The sequence below is a fragment of the Abramis brama genome (genome assembly GCF_963993115.1).
Source record: "Abramis brama genome assembly, chromosome: 4".
Classification (NCBI taxonomy): domain Eukaryota; kingdom Metazoa; phylum Chordata; class Actinopteri; order Cypriniformes; family Leuciscidae; genus Abramis; species Abramis brama.
The window spans coordinates 4,867,470-4,889,159 of NC_139966.1; the positions used below are offsets into that span (position 1 = coordinate 4,867,470).

General features: G+C 40.4%; 1 protein-coding gene across 2 annotated transcripts; it reads right to left on the bottom strand.

Annotated features, from left to right (window-relative positions):
- Positions 1 to 2,206: 2,206 nt before the first annotated feature.
- On the bottom strand, positions 2,207 to 20,068 carry LOC311081596 (interferon-induced protein 44-like). Of its 2 annotated transcripts, none has more exons than XM_084112147.1 (7): positions 19,942 to 20,068; positions 19,789 to 19,822; positions 19,119 to 19,317; positions 3,582 to 3,746; positions 3,313 to 3,484; positions 2,675 to 2,775; positions 2,207 to 2,551 (listed from the first exon to the last, which is right to left on the bottom strand). In XM_084112147.1, exons 1-7 carry the CDS (start codon positions 20,000 to 20,002, stop codon positions 2,387 to 2,389), a joined length of 897 nt encoding a protein of 298 aa, XP_083968273.1. In that variant the 5' UTR covers positions 20,003 to 20,068; the 3' UTR covers positions 2,207 to 2,386. The 2 variants fall into 2 exon arrangements, with proteins under 2 accessions (XP_083968273.1, XP_083968272.1); XM_084112146.1 differs by having other exon boundaries at positions 2,207 to 2,557.
- Positions 20,069 to 21,690: the final 1,622 nt, after the last annotated feature.

Here is a 21,690-nt window from a genome sequence, read left to right on the forward strand (position 1 = left end):
GTCATGCATGACTGCAATCTCTAGAAAAAGCTAATAAATAATATTAGCTAAGCTAATAAAACAATTTCAATTCAAATGAATGTTTCATTATGTTTAATTGTAGTGTGATATAATGATCAATAATAACAAATTTTTTGGCACTTTTTTACACCTGGGGTGGGCGATATGGCAATAATATCACAATTTTTGTTTTGTTTTTCAGAAAAAATCACGATTTTATCATGATTCTTTTTCATGTTGGTTTTACTATTTTGCATGTGACTGAGCATTACAGCCAAACTAATGTCCCTATTTTAAAAACAAAGCCTTATAACAAAATATAGGTAACAAAATATAAAATAAAAAAGAATGGCAGACATTTAGGTCAAAGTGGCGAAGATAAAATCTTTGTCACTATTTTCTTTGTTATTAAAAATTAAGAACAGAGATACATATTACACATACACAACTTAATATACAAATGAAATAAACAGTGCTTTATTTTTTCAGCTATAGGTGTATTTAACAGTAGAATTGAAGAAAGTAATTAAATGGACAAATATGAAAATAAAACACAACAGACTTAAAGTTCTCAGTCAAGAGCAGTGAATGATTTCCTCTGTGTGTTTTGTTGTTTTATTAACATTAACGGCATAGTTCTCCCCCCAAAAAGTCATAATTTACTCTCTTAAGTTGTTTTAAACCTGAATAAGTTTCTTTCTTCTGTTGAAAATAAACGTTATTTGAAAGAATGTCAGTAACCAAACAGTTGATGTACCCCTGTGACTTCCATAGTATATTTTTTTCCTACTATGTATGTCAATGGGGACCAGCAACTGTTTGGTTTTGGGTGAACTATCTCTTTAAGAACAAGCGGCAGCATGTTTATTATTAGGGCTACTGTCTCTTTAAGAACTGCACGCGACGCGTCTAATATACACGCATATATGACAAGCAGATTTTAATTAATTTTCTCTGTTTGCTTTCACTTTATACATAACCAACTTTGTTTATGTAAACATTGTCTGTATTTGACAGTATTAGCGCAATATAAGACTCAAAAGATAACTTTTAGTCCAGTAAGGCTTTTAGTGCATGCGCGTCGAGTGTACGCGCTCAGTAAAGCGCATATTTGAACAGCGCATCAGCAGCGAATGACATGTTTAACCGGCAAGGCTTTAAAGCACATGCAAATAATGAACTTTTGTGAACTGCAGTGTTCCGTTCCTCTGCGTTAACATTTGATGTGAATATAGCCTACGTCGTGCGGCAGTGTAGCCTATAGATGAAGGCGCCGCAACTGATCTGCCGTGCGTGCGCGCGCTATCGGTTGGTTTGGACGACAGTCTCTGTCTCGCATGCGTGCTCGCTCTAGGTTCTGGGAGATTTTTAACTAATTTGCGCCATAACTAGTGGTCCATCCAGTAGTTAAGAGCCTGAATTGTTTATAGTAATTCTGAAATTTAGTGCACATGAGTGAAAAAAAAATACAGCACAGAAGAATGTCTATTTTTGCGTGAGATTTCTTTGTTGAGCGTGAGAGCGTGAGATTGAGGCTGAATGCGTGACTGTCACGCGAGATGCGTGAGAGTTGGCAACCCTGTTGTTAAGCCTCGGCTTCCTCCTTGACTTCTTGAGTGTTGCATGATGACCCAGTCTTTTAATGTTGTCTTAAGATTGTTGCTGACTACAATAACATTTTTGTACCTTTGTATCCACGTCTCTGGCCCTTCCTCGATAACAACGTTCCTGTGTGTCCTTTTTGTGGGTTATTAAATTCATGAGTATTAATATTTCCCTGTTAGACAGGGTGGCGTAGTCGTGCATATTTAGAGGTAGTCAGTGAGTTCCACCCCTTAAGCGGAGCCCCGCTACACAAACAGCACACAACCTCATAGATTTAGGAAGAAACAAATACTTTTATTTGTTCAAATGGTTTCAGGTTACACAAGCATATGCGCTAGTTATATTATTTACTTATGTTCTTATCAAGCACTAAATTATTTCCTTTAACTAATCATGACAAACAGTGCTCTAATGGAAATAAATGAATGTCTTTAATGTCAACTGGTAGACTTGTCAAGTATGTGAGTACTACAACTAGTGTACGAATGTACTTAAAGCTGAATCTATTGTAGGTGAAAACTCTTGTACTGCTTTACGATTAACATTTAAAAAATATATAATTAATTGCAATTATCAGTATAGCATATTTTCAACAGTGATGAACATTATTACCTCCAGTGAACCTGCTAGACTTCCTTGATTCATCATACATGGAAAAGGGTATTTTATACATGCATGTATAGTTAGTAAGTGTCATCAATGTGCATTCCATGCTTTGTTTGCACTGTTATTGAGCAGAGTAATTGTATTGACTGCATTCCCAGTATGCATAATGTTTGCATCAGTTTGAAGCAGCACCTCTCAGTCTATCATTAGCAAGGTTTACCATTTGGTCAAATGCCTTTAGAATGAGAACATCAACATCATCATCTAGGTCGATCTCCTGACTGTAGTTCTTCACTGGAAAGATATGGTTCATTGGCACTCCGATCTTGTCACTACATACCTGCATCTAAAGAATGTAAAGATGTAACGCCAAAAAATGAATGCTGATTCAACAAATATCAGACAAACCTAATATTTTTTAAAAATTCATTTCCACAAAGTAAAACACATGTGTTAAATGCACCTTCTCTCTGATCTTCTTGCTGGTGTAGATCTTCTTTAGGTCACTACTCACCAGTGGACATACTAAATCCACTTTAGTCATGACGATCACTTGAGGAATCCCTACAAGAAGAAAAGAGCACTGTTTTATTTCCATTGTTTACAAATTATGGAAGACAATAGTATTTATTAAGTTTTAATCTATTTTGCAGAATGTATCTTTGGCTTCCAGTGATTGGTACAGACCGTCCTTCATATTTACTGTCCAAAACAAATAGAATTTATTGTGTAGAATTTAGCTATGGGAAAACTTTTTTTATTTTTTTTAGACAAATAAATATTCTAATGTAAAATATTCCTAATGACACAATTGGACTTTGTGTTTGGAGGACAAGTCATTGTACTGGGGAACATGCTGAACAATGAAGTTCAACAGATTTATAATTATTTACAAAATGATTCTAGAGAATCTTTCTTTACTAGGTTTGCATCCAATCAAATGAATAATCAAAGTTTTTCCAACAGTTGTTTTGAACAAGAATTAATTACAATAATAATTCCATGCAAACAATTTTTTTCTATTAATGTTACATCCCACATCTGTACTGTTCTATTAAACTCTCCAGTGTCAGTAACCACATATTTAAAGGCCAGTCTTACTGTTTCCGCTGCATCTTTTTCGGATTTCGCGCAATTTTTTAAAAAGATTTTCATCTGTGTTAGAGACTGTATTTGCATCCACAACGTAAACCAGGCAGAAAGCCTGATCAGAGAGTAAAGGGTCACTGATGTAATTTTCACTCTCATCACTGAGTGGCTCCTCTGGGTCGAACTAAGATTTAAAATGAAGACAAAATATGTGAAAATGTCAGTTAGACAGAATTGTATTTGTACAATGTTTAATTTTTCTAATAAATGTGGTTTATTACTTTGTAGTCATTCTTGACATGTCCATATATGGCTTTGATGATATCTTCTGGCTGAGACCCATGCTTAGCTTCTGGCTGAAACCTCCAGTCAGCTTCTAACCCCATTATGTCACTCAATGTAAAAGGCAAATCACCTTCTTCACTTCTGAGGTGGTGTATTGTAAACTAAAAAAAAACAACATTCAGGAGGATTCATAAATAATGATGATTCCAACTGACAAATTTACACACAGCCATAATGCACATACTATTGTAACAGTGTGGTTGTATCAATCACATAACGAAGGAGTCTAAGAAAATCTAACTGTCTTTATTGATAAACCGAAGCAAAACACAAATGAGATTGTAGAAGTAAAGCTCTAGTGAACACAATCCACACAAATAATAAACAAGAACTGACCAAGAACGTCTCGGTTACTATTGTAAACTCCATTCCCTGATGGAGGGAACAACCTTGGGTTACGACTGTAACCCTTTGTTCCCTGAGTCGAAGACAACACATTGGGGAATGCCTTCAGCGTGTCTGAAACAGGTGTGGAATAAGTGCAATCTCGATTGGTGTTGCGTCTGATTAGTACCCGGATGGGAGACCTCCTGACAAAACCAGGTTGCTGCTGGAAGAGGTGTTAGTGAGGCCAGCAGGGGGCGCTCACCCTGTGGACTGTGTGGGTACTAACAGCCCGGTATAGTGACGGGGACACTATATTTTCAAAGAGCACCGTCCTTTGGATGAGACGTTAAACCAAGGTCCTGACTCTCTATGGTCATTAAAAATCCCAGGATGTCCTTCAAAAAAAGTGTAGGGGTATAATCCCAGCATCCTGGCCAAATTTGCCCATTGGCCTCTGTCCATCATGGCCTCCTAATCATCCCCATATACTGACTGGCTTCATCACTGTCTCCTCTCCACCAGTAAGCTGGTGTGTGGTGGGCGTTCTGGCGCAAAATGGCTGCCGTCGCATCATCTAGGTGGATGCTGCACATTGGTGGTGGTTGAGGAGATTCCCCCTTCCATGTAAAGTGCTTTGAGTACCCAGAAAAGCGCTATATAAATTTAATGAATTATTATTATTATTAAAATGCTCTCACACTAGAAACAAACCAAACCTTTTTTCAGTTTGATCCGGACCAAGACTACCTCTTTTCCGTTTGGTCTGGAATCGGGGGTTCGGGGGAGTTTTCAGCTGAATGTGTGAGGGAAAACCAAAGTGGACAGTGTGTGTTCTCGTGAGAGGCGAACAGATCTACTTCAGCCTGGCCGGACTCCACCCCGAGGTGGTGGAGTTAATCTGGAGGGAGTCTCCATTCCCCGGGCCTCAGCCCCTGTCACAACAGGATATCTGCACCACATTTTGGTCCCTGGGAATGAACATTGCTCTGAGTGAGAGTAATGTGTCCTGGGACCACAGGAAAACCTGATGAGCAAGTCTGATTATTTATATAAGAGACCACCGACGTATTGTCTGTTCGAACTAGAACATGATGGCCTCTGAGGTCCAGGAGGAAATGTCTTAGAGCCGGAAACACAACCAACATCTCCAAGCAATTGATGTGCCATGAAAGATGATGGTCCCTCCATAGACCTCTGGTGTAACGGCCCTCCATGACCGCTCCCTAGCCTGTAAGAGATGTGTTCATAGTCACGATTTTCCTGGCCTAGCTTGATGCTGGTGACCGTTGTCAAGACCGTCTCTATACGAGCAGAAGACAACTGTGCCCGCAAAATCTCCACGCGGAGAAAAGGGGTGTTTTTGCCTGCCACCGAAGTAAACAGGACACTGCTGAACCTGGGGGGACGCCTACCGAACTGAATCGTATAGCTGAGTCTGACTGTCCGAATGAGCCAGCGTGAGGGGCTGGGAAGCACTAGCCAGGCTCACAAGCTCTGTACGAGTGGCACCAAAGGGACAGAGTCCTGGAGTAAAGGCGGTGAGTGTGGTGGACGTACCTGGCTCTGTGGGTCCTGTGAGGGCTGAGTAGGCAGTGCATCCCCTAAGCGTGGGCTACCTGCCCATGGCAAATGAGGCTATGGCTGAGAGTGAGGAAGCAGAGCATCGCTCACTGTCAGCACAGACCCAGTATGGCCCAGAGGTTTTGGAAACTGCTCTTTTATTGAAAAAGGGCCGGTGGCGGAACAGAAATAAAACGAAACACAGTATTTTCCACCCGATTCTTCAGCCAGGAACTAATCATCCAACCACGAGGGCTCAGGACACGGTGGAGTGTTCCACTCAAACCCAATACCCACGGTGACCTGGGAAAGCATGGCCTTCAACTCTGAATCCGATTCAGAATTAGCCACAACCCCGAAGGGGGGCAGCTCAGCGTCCTCATCCTCTCCAGAGGACAAAAGGCAGCGATCTACATCAGATCCTTTTCCGGAGCGCTGAATGAGATACATGGTGCCTCATGCGAGGGACCCGAGTAGTGAATATGCTATAGTGTATGTCAAAAATGATTGATGGCCCTATAATTGATGTTGACCCCTTGACCTTTGGTGAACTCTTAACCTTGCCACACCCCATGCCCTAGCAATGACCTTGACTCCTCCATGCCAGTGTCACATTTGACCTTGGTTATAATTGGAATAATTGGATAATAGGAATGTCTGAGAATAATGTGTCCATTAATTAATTTTTGAACGTTGACATGTTATAATGGAAGTCATGAGGGTTATTTTTGAGCTCCGACATGCAAGCATCAGCTCCCTCTCACCCTCCACGTTCCAAAGCACAGGGGGATTGCTGGGGACAGTGGAAGTGAGAAAAAAAGAGGTTTTCTAATAATGAAATTAAAATCGAACAGAAAATATCATGAGGATGATACACACACACACACACACACGTATATTTCACAAGATTTCACACTACCTACAGTTGAAAAAGTTGAAAAAACATTCTGTTCTTCTAAAAGAAAATAAATTAAATGATTATATCGTTCAATTTAAAAATAAACACCTTTTCTAAAATTACTAATCCAATTATTTTAGTTTTAGATAAACAAAAATAAAAATAAAATCATCTTACATTTTTTGAGAGTTGAAGAAGTAGCTCCCAACACATAGATGTCCATACAACGTATGAATGGTGGTTAAAAAAAACAAAAAAAACAACATATGCATGGGTGAATTTAAAAAGTAGCTAAGATGTATTTCATTTTGCGCAGGCTATAAGTGAACTTTTACCAAATATTAAGATGTTAAAGTTCAGTTATATACCTTTAGCGCATTCAAATGTATTGAGTAAAAATTAAAACGTGATATAAATATTGCATAAAACCCGTCATTACCGAATTCAGGGGTGTTTAATAACTTCAATAGTTATTAACCACCAGCTGATTTAAGTTTTTCTTCAAACAAAGTGACGAAAGTAATTTTCTGATAAATCATTGTACACTGATGCACTGTGTTTTGTTGTACGCACATGTTTTGAGGGTCACTTAGAAAGATGTTTTCTTGTCTTTGTTTCGTGGCATTTTTAATTTAATAACATACATTTCAACATACAAACACACATTCTCAACTCTTATAATTGTTTTCTTTAGCTGTAGATAAGGTGATGCAGGCAACACCTGCGATAGGTGTGAGATAGACGTACGCAAGACATTTCTACCAGCTGATGACAATCTAGGAAACCATAGTTGTTTTTCAAAGTTTGTTTTTCAAAGTGTAAGGAAAATAGACTTTAGACAAAGTGCAATAGATTGAGAATGGTGATGTTAAAAATTGGTAAACAATTTCAAAACAGTGTATTTCAGAAGAAATGCAAACAAAATCAAAGATGCATAAAAAACAAAGGTGTCCAAAATGTTACATGCTAATATTTGGTCTTGTTTCAGAGTCGGTATGCTCCGGTGAAAACTTTGTGACTTGTGTGAACTTTGATGAGGCAGAGAACACTAGCACTGTTAAACATGCAGTTCAATAACAATATTCAATATCAGCAAGAATCCAACTCTAATGCGACTGAGCTTGTTTCACATATAACTGTTGATAGGTAGATATAATAGTTATCTTAATTTTCAATTGTTAGGTAAATGATCTATGTTAAAACATTTCGGCATTCAGCTGACGAGGCCAAAAACTGCTTACCACATGTTTTCATAAAAAGAAGAACAACTATTAAGACATAAAACACAAAGTCTGTTTTCTGGATCAGGCCTATAAACGTCTCCGGTTACGACTGTAACCTATGTTCCCTGAGAAACAGGGAACGAGACACTGCGTCGTAGGACGGCCTGGTAAGAACGAAAATTTTGGTGCCTGATTTCGGTGCCTGACTTTTTTTTACCGCCCCCTATAAAACATCTCGCGGCACGAATGTTCCAATAATAAAACATCTCCAGTTAACCAGCAGAGCATTCATTTCGTTCGTTTGTTAAATAAGAAACGATCTAGCGCTGAAATGTATTTTTTAAATCAAGTTATCAAAGTGCTCGTTGCCGCTGCGATCAGTGGCGCGGATACAGTGTTTTCTCTTATGGCTCGCGCACACCGCACCGTCTTCACTCGGACGCGAGTTTCAATACGGAGACTCTCTATTCGTTCTGGTAAAAAATCACAGTATAATGCACACAAACGTGTCCCTGCTGATGAGCATAATCAGTAAAAAAAAAACAAAAAAAAAAACTCTACGAATGCAGATTAGAACCCAAAACCTCTGACACGCTTGACGAAAGTTCAAGTTCAGCAGGCTGCCAGTGTGGTGGTGGACATCACAGATGATGATAACAGCAGCCGTTCCTCTTCGGGTAAGTCTAGTATTTTAATGCCAACTGCAAATCTTGCATATCAAGTAGGCTAGCAAACACCGTTGCCATTCAACAGCGAGTGTGACGACGTGTGCAAAATGTTTTAACAAAGTTCCAACACTTTTTTATACAAGGCTATAATGTGTGTCAAATATTTCTGCTCAGTATCAGATATTTCTCTGCTTTAAAGTAAAAGTAATAATATGTGAAGACAAAATGTTGATCTTAAGTGTCTGACGATGTCAGGCACTGTAATTTGCTCTGGTCCCCTTCCTGTTCGCAGGAGTGATGAGATAGTTAGTAGATTGTCCTCTCTAAATCGCTGGCTGTCTGAGTGGTGTCCCCAAAATAATATAGAATTCATAGACAATTGGAAAAGTTTTTGGGGCAGACCTGACCTGTTGAAAAGAGATGGTATTCATCCCTCCTGGGATGGTGCTGCTCTTCTCTCTAGTAATATGGCTCATAGTCTTAGAGCTCAAACATGACAATCTGGGGCTCAGGTCAGGAAGCAGACAGACTGGCTAAACCGACCGTCTGCTAGCTGTCTCACCTCACCAAGGTCAGATAAATCCCATCACATAGAGCCTCTTTCACCTAGTTATCATCATATAGAGACTGTGTCTGTTCCCCGAATTAGGACATACAAAAAACTCCTAAACCCATTCAAGGGTAAAATTTTTATTGATGTTCAACAAATAAAAAACAGCTATAATACGAATGAACAAATGATAAAGCTTGGGTTGCTGAATATTCGATCCCTTACTTCAAAAGCACTTATTGTTAATGATATGATTTCAGATAATAACCTAGATGTGCTGTGTTTGACAGAAACCTGGCTAAAAGCAGACAATTATATTACTTTAAATGAGTCCACCCCGCAAGATTACTGTTATAAACATGAACCTCATCTGAAGGGCAAAGGGGGAGGAGTTGCTGTAATTTATAGTAATATTTTCAGAATTACTGAGAAGACTTGTTTTAAATATAATTCTTTTGAAGTGTTGTTGCTAAATGTAACACTATCTAGTGTAAAATGATAAATCACATTTAACATTTGTGCTGGCTACTGTATACAGGCCACCAGGGCACCATACAGACTTTATCAAAGAATTTGCTGATTTTCTATCAGAGTTAGTATTGGCTGCAGATAAAGTACTAATTGTTGGTGATTTTAATATACATGTGGATAACAAAAAAGACGCATTGGCATTGGCATTTAAAGACATTCTGAACTCTATTGGAGTTAGACAACACGTGTCAGGACCTACTCATTGTCGTAATCATACTCTAGATCTAATATTATCACATGGAATAGATGTTGATGCTGTTGAAATTCTGCAGCAGAGCGATGACATCTCAGATCATTATCTAGTCTCGTGTAAACTTCATTTAGCCAAGGCTGCAAAGTCGACTCCGTGTTACAAATATGTTAGACCTATCACTTCTGCCACTAAAGATTGCTTTATTAATAATCTTCCTGATCAGTTTCATCATCTTAGCATCCCAGATAGCTTAGAAGAACTAGATATTGTGACAGAAACTTTTAACTCTCTCTTTTCCAGCACTTTAGACACAGTTGCTCCCTTGCGCTTAAAGAAGATTAAAGAAAATAGTCAAACGCCGTGGTACAACGAGCACACTCGGGCCCTTAAGAGAGCAGCCAGAAAAATGGAGCACAACTTGAAGAAAACAAAACTAGAGGTATTTCGCATTTCATGGAAGGAGAGCTCGATTACTTACAGAGAGGCCTTAAAAGCTGCTAGATCTGCTTATTTTTCAACCCTATTAGAAGAAAATAAACATAATCCTAGGTATTTATTTGAAACAGTGGCTAAACTAACAAAAAATAAATCTTCAGCCACAGAAGTTTCCAAGCAGCACAGCAGTAATGACTTTATGAACTTCTTTACTAACAAGATTGATAATATCAGGGAGAAAATTATAACTATGCAACCGTCCACTACAGTATCGCATCAGGGAGTGCATTGTAGTCTCCCTGAGGAAAAATTTGATTCATTCGTTGCTATAGGAGAGGAAGAATTTACTAAACTCGTTAAATCAGCTAAATCAACAACATGTATGTTAGACCCTATACCGACTAAGCTACTGAAAGAGATGCTTCCAGAGGTCATAGATCCTCTTCTTAATATCATTAATTCATCTTTGTCTCTAGGATATGTACCGAAAACCTTTAAGCTGACTATGATTAAACCGCTTGTTAAAAAAACGCAACTTGATCCTACAGAATTAGTCAATTACAGGCCGATCTCGAATCTACCCTTTCTGTCAAAGATACTACAAAAGGCAGTATCCTCACAACTATGTTCCTTTTTAGAAAGAAATGATATCTGTGAGGATTTTCAGTCCGGATTTAGACCGTACCATAGTACCGAGACAGCTCTGATTAGAGTCACAAATGATTTGCTCTTATCATCCGATCGTGGTTGTATCTCTCTATTAGTGTTACTCGATCTTAGTGCTGCGTTTGACACCATTGACCACAACATTCTTTTAAATAGACTCGAAAACTATGTTGGGATTAGTGGAATTGCACTAGCATGGTTTAAATCATACTTATCTGACCGTTATCAGTTTGTAGCAGTAAATGAAGAGATATCTCATCGATCACAAGTTCAGTATGGCGTACCTCAAGGCTCAGTACTAGGACCCCAGCTGTTCACTCTGTACATGCTACCATTAGGAGATATCATTAGGAAGCATGGAATCAATTTTCACTGTTATGCTGACGATACTCAGCTCTATATTTCTTCACGCCCTGACGAAACTTACCAATTCACAAAATTAACGGAATGCATAGCTGATATAAAAAAATTGGATGACTAGTAATTTCCTACTACTAAATTCTGAAAAAACAGAGATTCTAATTATTGGACAAAAAACTTCCTCACGTAATAATCTAGAATACTGTCTAACACTTGATGGCTGCTCTGTTAAGTCTTCGTCGTCGGTTAGGAACCTGGGTGTGCTCTTTGATACCAATCTTTCTTTTGAAAGTCACGTGTCTAGTATCTGTAAAACTGCATTTTTCCATCTAAAAAATATATCTAAATTACGCCATATACTCTCATTGACAAATGCGGAACAATTAGTTCATGCGTTCATGACCTCAAGGCTAGATTATTGTAATGCTCTACTGGGTGGTTGCCCTGCACGCTTAATAAACAAATTACAGCTGGTCCAAAACGCAGCAGCTCGAGTTCTTACAAGAACCAGGAAGTATGACCATATTAGCCCGGTTCTGTCAACACTGCATTGGCTGCCTATTAAACATCGTATAAATTTTAAAATATTGATGATTACTTACAAAGCACTAAATGGTTTAGCTCCGCAGTACTTGAGCGAGCTCTTAACGCTTTATAGTCCTTCACGTCTATTGCGATCTCAGAAGTGTCAACTAGTCTCTCCTCTTCCACCAGATCCAGGCCGTATCCAGATCCGATGAAGGACCTGCGCCTGGACGCGACAACAACGCAGTACTGAAGTGTCAACCAGTCTCTCCGTTTATGAAGTGATGTGGACTCCGGCCGTATCCAGATTAGATGGTGGATCTGCACGTGGACCCAACCAAGACGCATCCCTGAAGTGCCGGCCTCATCGACAGACCAATCTGACTTCTGACCCGTAATGCTGCCTGGATCATAATCATACACTGTTCGCTCGTTGGCCAGAGGAGAACAGGCCCCTGACTGAGCCTGGGATCTCCCAAGGTTTTTTTCTCCATTCTGTCACCTGATGGAGTTTTGGTTCCTTGCCACTGTTGCCTTGGCTTTTGGCTTGCTTAGTTGGGGACATTTAACCTGTTAACCGTTGCCAGTGCGCCCGCGCACTGAAGCGTTTTTTTTTTTTATTTAGTTCAAATTTACTATCAGATTTAATGTTATACCTTGACAAACTATACATCATTAAAAAGATATAAGACTCAAGTTTCAGTATTTGACCACTATTGTATTCTGAGAAACTTATAGCAACAGTTATTTCTTAATTTCTGTCAGGAGTTATGAAATGAAAAAATGAGTCAATACCTTTAATATGAATTATGCGCGTCAGCCGCTTTCATTCATAAAAAAACTCTGTGCTGTCGCCATGACAGCGATTCACAAAACAACGTCCCTCAGGGCTTTTAGCTCAAAAATGTGCAGATTTGGAGAAATATTGATAGATTCTCATAGGTTTACATCAGATTTCTATTGACAGGAATAATATTTATTGAATTTATACCCAAATGCGTCGATGTAATCTTTATGAGCGTTTGGCACTCTGATTTACTGTGTTTTCCATTCATACCAATAGCCTGATGGCGCTATATGCACAATAATAACCCATATATGGAACATGAAGAAGAGCCATAATCATGTGACATTCAGGAGTCACTGATACACACAAAGCTACAGAGATCGCGCTGTAACATGCAGATACAGATGTTTTGAAGACAATAAACATGATTGCAATGATATTTGAGTTACCTGTGTTTTTCAAGCCATGCCAGGTATTTTCATAATAATAGATTATATTTATAATGTAATGCTAATCTATATAGACTATCATTGTGAAGAATATTATCAAATAGTATATTTTCTGTCTGATTTTTTTTATCTGATGCCAAATTAGATCACAGAAGATTATTTAAAACACTTCACTTGCGTTATCAAGTAAGTTTGGAGCACAAACATGGTTTTAATCTCATAAATTGTCATGTATTGATGGTGTGCTAAGCTAACATGCTAGCTAGCTCTAGGTGCATCTATCTTGAATTTTTTTTTACTAAATACAGAGTTTTAGACTTATCATCTTCATATTTTAAATATAATATGGTCAGACATGTGGCTTTAGCTGCAGTGCATTTCTAGATTGCTACAGTGCCAACTATTTTATTTTCATGAAGATGTTTCATATAAATAAATTTCTAATAACTTTACAAGTTATTATCCAAAGCGACTTACAAATAAGGACTAAATTAAGCGAGTCATCATGAAGAGGCAAAAACAACAACAACGCAAGAAGTGCTCAGAATACGAAGTTCAGGCATTATTCAGAGTAGCGTAAGCCTGATAAGTGATGTTTCAAAGCGATAGGAATTTTTTTTTTTTTCTTTTTTTTTATGAGGTTAAGTGCTCAGGGAATAGATAGGTTTTCAGATGTCTTTTGAATGTTGTCAGGGATTCTGCATTCCGGATGAGGGTGGGGAGCGCGTTCCACCAGCATGGAACTGTGAATGAGAATGTTCTGGAGAGTGATTTTGTGGCTCACTGTAATGGAACCACGAGACGTCGCTCGTTGACTGATCGTAGGCGTCTGGTAGGGATGTAGACTCGTAGGAGTGAGTGAAAGTAGGAGGGAGCTGAGCCTGTGATGGATCTGTAAGCAAGCGTCAATGCCTTGAACTTGATGCGAGCAGCGAGAGGTAGCCAGTGCAGAGAGATGAACAGAGGAGTGACGTGGGCCCTTTTGGACTCGTTGAAGACAAGGCGAGCTGCAGCATTCTGGATCATCTGTAGGGGTTTAGTTGCACATGCTGGAAGTCCGGCCAGAAGAGCATTACAGTAGTCAAGCCTAGAAATGACCAGGGCCTGGACGAGAAGTTGTGTTGCATGCTCAGTTAGGAAAGACCTGATCTTCCTGATGTTGTGCAGTGCAAACCTGCATGATCGAGCTGTCTTTGAAATGTGATCTGTGAAGGTCAGCTGGTCATCAAACGTTACTCCAAGATTTCTGACCGACCTTGATGGGGTGATTGATGATGATTCTAGCTGGATGGTGAAGTCGTGCTGTAGAGACGGATTGGCTGGCATGACGAGAAGCTCAGTCTTTGCCAGGTTGAGCTGCAGGTGATGTTCCTTCATCCATGTGGAGATGTCCGCCAGACAGCTTGAGACTCGTGCAGCTACTGTAGGATCATCTGGTTGAAACGAGAGGAAGAGCTGTGTGTCATCAGCATAGCAGTGGTAGGAGAAGCCGTGTGCCTGTACGATGTGACCCAGTGATGTTGTGTAGATGGAGAAGAGGAGGGGACCAAGAACTGAACCCTGGGGAACCCCTGAGGTCAGTTGATGTGCTCTGGATACCTCGCCTCTCCATGCGACCTTGAAGGACCTACCTGTGAGATAGGACTCAAACCAATGGAGTGAAGTTCCTGTGATGCCCAGTGATGAGAGGGTGGACATGAGGATCTGATGATTCACAGTGTCGAAGGCAGCAGACAGATCCAGGAGAATGAGGAGTGAAGATTTGGAAGCAGCCTTTGCGATCCGTAGGGCTTCTGTGACCGACAGTAGTGCAGTCTCAGTTGAGTGCCCTTTCTTGAAGCCGGATTGGTTGACATCCAGCTGGTTGTTTAGAGACAAAAAGGATGTTACTTGGTTGAAAACAGCTCTTTCAAGTGTCTTCGCAATGAATGGTAGAAGAGAGATAGGTCTGTAATTCTCTACAAAGGATGTGTTTAGCGTTGGTTTTTTAAGCAGTGGAGTAACCCGAGCCTGCTTGAATGCTGTGGGGAAAGTGCCAGTATGGAGGGATGAGTTGATGATGTGTGTGAGTGATGGTAGAAGTGTGGGAGAGATGGCTTGTAGAAGGTGTGAGGGGATGGGGTCTAGAGGGCAGGTGGTAGGGTGACTGGAGAGGAGAAGTGTAGATACTTCTTCCTCGGTTAGCGAAGAGAAGGAGGACAGAGGGATATTGGCTGTGGAAGGGGTCGGTCTGGGTTCCTGTGTGTGCGGAGCTGAGAACTGACTGCTGATAGCTGTTGTTTTGTTGGTGAAGAAGTTCGCAAAATCGTCAGCAGTTAAGGAGGAGGCGGGTGGTGGTGGAGGTGGACAGAGGAGAGAGTTGAATGTCTTGAAGAGTAATCGTGTGTTGGAGGAGCTGTTGATCTTGTTGTGGAAGTAAGAAGATTTTGCAGCATGAACATCAACAGAAAAGGAAGAGAGGAGAGATTGATACATACTCAGGTCAGATGCGTCTTTTGATTTGTTCCATTTCCTCTCCGCTGCCCTGAGTTCGGTCCGGTGTTCACGAAGAACCTCAGACAACCAGGGATTTGATGGAGAAGCACGTGCTGGCCTGGAGGAGAGAGGGCAGATAATGTCTAGAGAAGAGGTTAGAGTGGAGCATAAGGTGTCCGTTGCGGTATTCACATCCAGAGATGAGAATTGTGAGGGTGGGGGAAGAGAAGATGCCACGGCAGAGGAAAGATGGGAGGGGGAAAGTGAGCACAGGTTTCGTCTGAAAGTGACTGGTGGTTGGGGTGGTGGTGCAGGGGTAGAGAGTTGTAGACTGAAAGTAATGAGGAAATGATCTGAAACATGGAGGGGTCTCACCAAAATGTTCTCTGTTGTGCAGTTGCGTGTGTAAACCAGGTCCAGTTGGTTGCCTGATTTGTGAGTACCTGAGGTGATGAGTCGTTTGAGATCGAAAGAGGCTAGTAGAGAGATGAAGTCTGTTGCATGCGGCTTTTCGAGATGGATGTTGAAGTCACCGAAGACTAGAAGTGGGGTGCCGTCTTCAGGAAAAGTGGACAGCAGCACATCCAGCTCATCTACAAAGTTACCTAGCTGACCTGGGGGGCGATAAACGACTACAATATGGATCTTAATGGGAGTTGTAAGTGTAATAGCATGATATTCAAATGAGTTGTTGTTGTTTTTATACTGTACAAACTGTATATTCTGTCTCCTTACACTAACCCGACCCCTAAACCTACTCATCTTACACACACACACACACACACACTAGCCCGACTCCTAAACCTACCCATCACACACTCGCGAACCCGACCCCTAAACCTACCCATCACACACACACACACACACACACACACTAACCCGACCCCTAAACCTACCCATCACACACAACATTCTGCATTTTTACATTTTCAAAAAAACTCATTCTGTATGATTTATAAGCTTGTGTACCTCAGTTGTTGTACAGCTGAAAAAAGTGAACTATGTTTAACAAGATTTCATCTTTAATATGTCTTAGTTTGTCTGAAGTTTTCATTGTTTTTTTTTTCTTGTATACTTTTAAGTTCCATTTATTTGGTGCTTTGTTCAATCTCAAACCATTATTTTTATTTTTATTATTATTATTAAGATGTCTGCACAAGAGTCACTCACTCAGTCACTCAATCTCGGCAAACATTAAACTTTGCTGTAATTATGCGTCTCGCTTTGGTCTACCCTGGAAGTGTTCTGTTTGCTCTGCTAAACTATAATTACTTAAACTAAAACTGAAACTAAATAAAATAAAATAAAAACTAAATAGAAATGTGTTTGCAAAATAAAAACTAAACTAAAACTAACAAAACCATTAATGAAACGAACTAAAACTAAACTTAAATTTAAAGCAAAATTGAAAACGATATTAAAATAAAAACTAATTTAAAAAAGCAAAACTATAATAACCTTGATAGTTACTTAGTGTGTTAATAAATGCTTTATTAACATGTATTTCTACTGTAATTCATGGTTAATTCAGGTAGTTATAAAGCATTTAGTAGTGGTCAGTGAACTATTTTTGTGAGCTCATCTAAAGTGAGGACTATTTATGCCTTGTAAAGCATTTACAAAGGAGATTTAAAGGCTGTTAAATAATTTTATGTTCTGTATCACTGTTGTGTTTGTTTCCTTTTTCCGTTTAGAAGATCAGTGAGCCTTTAAATCTCCTTTGTAAATGCTTTACAAAGCATAACTAGTCCTCACTTTAGATGAGCTCAAAAAAATAGTTAACTGACCACTACTAAATGCTTTATAACTACCTGAATCTACTACATATACTTACACTTTCTAAGTGATCTTATTAATCAATGACAACACCTAGTTTGTAAATAACGGTAAATAATGTAACTGGTTTGTAAATAATGCTATACTTCATTTAGAAATGATAAATTGATCATTAATAAAGTAATAGTTAACTGACCACTACTAAGTGGAACCTCTTTGTCAACTGGTGTTCTTCTAAACATCAAGAACCCACGAAATGCCCGATCAGTGTCGTGCTTTCCTTCCTGCAAGAAGGGTTGGAGCGAAGGCTGTCTCCCTCCACCCTGAAAGTGTATGTTGCCGCCATTGCCGCACATCACGATGCAGTTGATGGTAAGTCTCTGGGAAAGCATGACCTGGTCATCAGGTTCCTGAGGGGAGCGAGGAGATTGAATCCTCCTCGTCCTCCCCTCGTACCCTCTTGGGACCTCTCAGTGGTTCTAACTGCCCTGTAGAGTGCTCCATTTGAGCCTTTGCAATCAGTAGAGCTTATGTTCCTGTCTATGAAGACAGCGCTCCTGGTTGCATTGGCCTCCATCAAGAGGGTAGGGGACCTGCAGGCATTTTTGGTTGACGAAGCGTGCCTGGAATTCGGGCCGGCTAACTCTCACGTGATCCTGAGACCCCGGCCTGGATATGTGCCCAAGGTTCCTACCACACCCTTTCGAGACCAGGTAGTGAACCTGCAAGCGCTGCCCTTGGAGGAGGCAGACCCAGCCTTGGCACTGCTCTGTCCAGTACGCGCCATCTGTGCTTACGTAGACAGAACGCGGTGTTTCAGGACCTCAGACCAGCTCTTTGTCTGTTATGGTGGGAAGCTGAAGGGAAAGGCTCTCTCAAAGCAAAGGTTATCTCACTGGATAGTGGATACCATTGCTTTGGCATACCAGCAGCAAGGTCGTCAATGCCCCCTTGGTGTGAAAGCCCACTCCACTCGTAATGTGGCTTCCTCTTGGGCTCTAGCGCATGGCGCCTCGCTAACAGACATTTGTAGAGCTGCAGGCTGGGCGACACCCAACACATTCGTGAGATTCTATAATCTCCAAGTAGAGCCAGTTTCTTCCCATGTACTCGCTTCAACCAGCCGGTACTAGATTCTGCTCAGGTGTCTTCGCTTGCTCGCCATTCCTCTCCACGGACGGGATATGTGCGATTATCTTCTCAGGTGAGTCTGATAAGCTCAGTTTAGAGTTTCCTCCAGCACTGGTTACGTCAACGCCTGAGTTATGCCAATCTGCCATAACGCAGCTTTTGCGCTTGACTAGGTGCCTCCATGTGCATGGTCCCCCCTCTGGGCGACCCCCACATGTGTATTCCACTGTAAGTCTCTTTTGAGCGTGTGTCTTTCCCTCGGCAAGCTACCTTGCCACCCCTGGGGTTGAAATATTCCACCTGCGGCTGGACACCCCAGTGATACTCCATATGCAGCCCTCTGGGCCATATGTGTATTCCAAGTCCCCCCCTTCGGGTTGGGCATGATTGCTTATTTCCGCTGAGATATGCTTCCCAGTGTACCTTGGTATTCCTGTGTTAGGTAGGACTCCTTCGTTCGTGCTAGTCTCACAACAGGGAGCTCAGACTTACGCAGGGCACTGGAAGACAGCCGAGGTGGCGTGATTAGACTGGAACCCCAATCGTCGTCATCCGACGTAACTCGGAGTGACCACGAAAGGGAACGTTACGTCTTCCTGCCACTTCCGCTGTATCGCTGAAAAACGCCTGAGTTCAGTCTCGGCTCCTCAGCGAAGACATATCTGCATGTTGCCAGCGTACTTCCTTTATACCCCCTGCGGTGGGCGGAGATACGCTATGCAAATTCCGCAGACCCATGGCATTTCATTGCCATTGGCTCGTTTTATATACTCGAAGATGACAGGCTTTCTAAGCGAAACCCCAATCGTCGTCATCCGACGTAACGTCTCCGTTCCCTACTCAGGGAACGAGGGTTACATACGTAACCGAGACGTTTTTTACTGTATATGTGCAATATAATTTAAAAAATAATACTTACTTTTTTTGTAAAACTGCGACCACCACATGCATCAGCTATTGCGCCACCTGTGATCCGTCCTTGGAAAACGCTGTTGACAGAATTAATAAAACTGGACTTCCCTCCTCCAATTTGTCCAGCTACAAGGATCCTGATGACTTTTACATCTGGATTACTCACAGAGAACGTTTTTAGGCGTGTCTTCAGCACTTCTTTTTGTCTATGCAAGTACAAGAAACAAAATATTTCGAAGAAAGGAACTTCAGAAAAACTGCTGATTTGTCATATATCGCACATTCAAGTCTCATTTGGTCACACCTTTATTTAGATATTTATTTAGCCAAGGACTTAGTGTGTTAGGCAATATAAAAAAGAATAAGCTCTTTCTGAAATCTTTAAAACAGCACATTATGTTGGTAAACAATATAGTGTTGATTCTAGTCACTGGCATCTACTAATAATAGGAAACATTAAAGGCCACCATTATTGATAAAACTATGCATTTGTTATTATTGCTATAATGTCTGTTGTTATTTATTGTGTTAATATATTTCCATATCCAATTCTTTTTTGCAATGAAAGTCATATATACCATCACCCTTTTATAAATATATTTATATCTATTCATGGAAATAAGACAAATAGGCAACACTATTTTCTACATAGCATGAATATTATATGGTAAACTTACCCCCAGTCAAATCTCCTCCATGGTGTTTCCAATTCTACATACAGTATTTAAACAGAAAATATGATTATCTATGGTGTGTCCCCTATCAAAATACAAATCATATAATACTGCAAAGTTATGCAAAAAATATATGTAAATAATTTCCTAATTCACCTGGTTTTGGAACAGGTTTTGGATCAGGTTTTGGATCCGGTTTTGAAGATTCGCCTCCCATTATCTGCTGTTTTTCTCAGAAGAATGGTCACTTCACGTTTTTCAGTCAGTCTGCAGCCCAGTGTGGAAGCTTACATCACGGTGCCCGTATATATAGCCTCCTGTTCCTTTTTCACTTTTACTTTCAATTTTACACACAATCCTGGAAAACATTCAAATGTATATTGAATTAACTGCATTACCACATAATTTATTTTGTAAAAGCAGAATATTTAAAGGCATTTTGTTTTAATTAACCTAAAAAGAATTGTCTGATATACATCATCAGTACAAAGTGAAATATTTATAAAGTCCTAACAGGATGGAAAGAGTTAAAATCGATGTAATGCCAGCCTCCATTTCCAGGAAACAGAAACTAAAAGTGATTTGAAAGTGCTGTATCATTCTAGGGAGGGGGAGCCAAGATAGCACAGGCAAAAACCTACAGAAATGTTTTTTTCTCAAAACAAATCTGGTGACTGAAGGTCATTGTATATGATTCCCATCATTTTCATATTGATGCCAGCAGCCACATCACCCTGTAGCTCAAGACTGGTTGTCCACTGAAGCTTAGCAGGGTTGAGCCTAGTTAGTACCCGGATTGGAGACCTCCTGGGGCTGGATCCCAAATGGCACACTTCATGTGGACTCGCGGTCTCGTGGCCTTAAATTGTGCATGCTCGCCAAGTGTACGAGTCCGTAAGGTGTCCCATTCGGCATTTCAGTGCTCAGAAGTGTGCCCGCGAGGGCCGCCTTTCTGTCTGTCGGATGAGACGTGCCAGATAGCATGATGACATTGATACAATGTTGTGTTTTGATCCAAACCATAATTTTGGTTAAGACTGACATTTCAATGTTTTAAGTGAAATTTTGATGAAAGTCAACAGCACACATGGGTGGAGACACACCCTGCGTCTCAATGTCCATACTATCCACCCTAAACAGTATGTGAGATTAAAATAAGTGTGTCTCAAAGCATAGTATGTTGAAAAGAGAATGCCAGAAGTCCCGGGATGATCTACTATTTCCGGTGGATTTTTGAAGTGTTTTTCTTCAAACACATTATGGATGTGTTTTCTCATGAAAGACCTGCGACTGCAGATCAACGTGCTTCTGCATTTGTCATGCAAACAGGTCAGTTTGCATGACAGGATGCGACAGAGAGCAGCCGTTAAAGATGCTATTGTATGACGTGATAGTATGTCCCAAAGCTTGTCTACTCTTCTGATCCACACTCAAAAGTATGCACTTTTTCTTCACAAAAAGAGTACACACTTTTAGGGCGTAGTTTTAAGTAGTGACATTTAACTAACAGTGATTTGTAGTTGATGAGCACAAGATCATTCAGGCATGTATCTCTGCAGAACTCTAGTGGGTGTTTCTCAATCAGTGGGGCGTTTTTAAACCACAATGGGCATTTTCAACCGCTTTACCCGATTTGTTCTAATCCACTGGGGGCTTGGTTTAGGGGTGGGCCTTCATGATTTTAGCAAGTCTTTTAAAAAACAATCGACTACATTTCAGGCGAGGCAAGGCGCATTTTAAACAAGCCTAGAGTAGGCGGCTGCAGTGAGGGAAGGAGTGAAAGTAAAAATGATTGATAAACACGTATTTGGAATGGAAATAAATAAGTACTTTGGGTGTCTTGCTCATCTCATTTATTTTCATATAAAAGCAAAAGATCTTAAATTACATCTAGTTTATTAGCTA

What these genes read in the sequence shown, in the direction of transcription:
- LOC311081596 (XM_084112146.1), bottom strand. Translation starts at nt 20,002, where the DNA reads ATGGGAGGCGAATCTTCAAAACCGGATCCAAAACCTGATCCAAAACCT. An exon ending in AAAAAGATGCAGCGGAAACA is followed by an intron (nt 2,776 to 3,312) that starts GTAAGACTGGCC and finishes TTCTTCTTGTAG; the next exon opens with GGATTCCTCAAGTGATCGTC. An exon ending in GCAAGAAGATCAGAGAGAAG is followed by an intron (nt 2,558 to 2,674) that starts GTGCATTTAACA and finishes TACATTCTTTAG; the next exon opens with ATGCAGGTATGTAGTGACAA.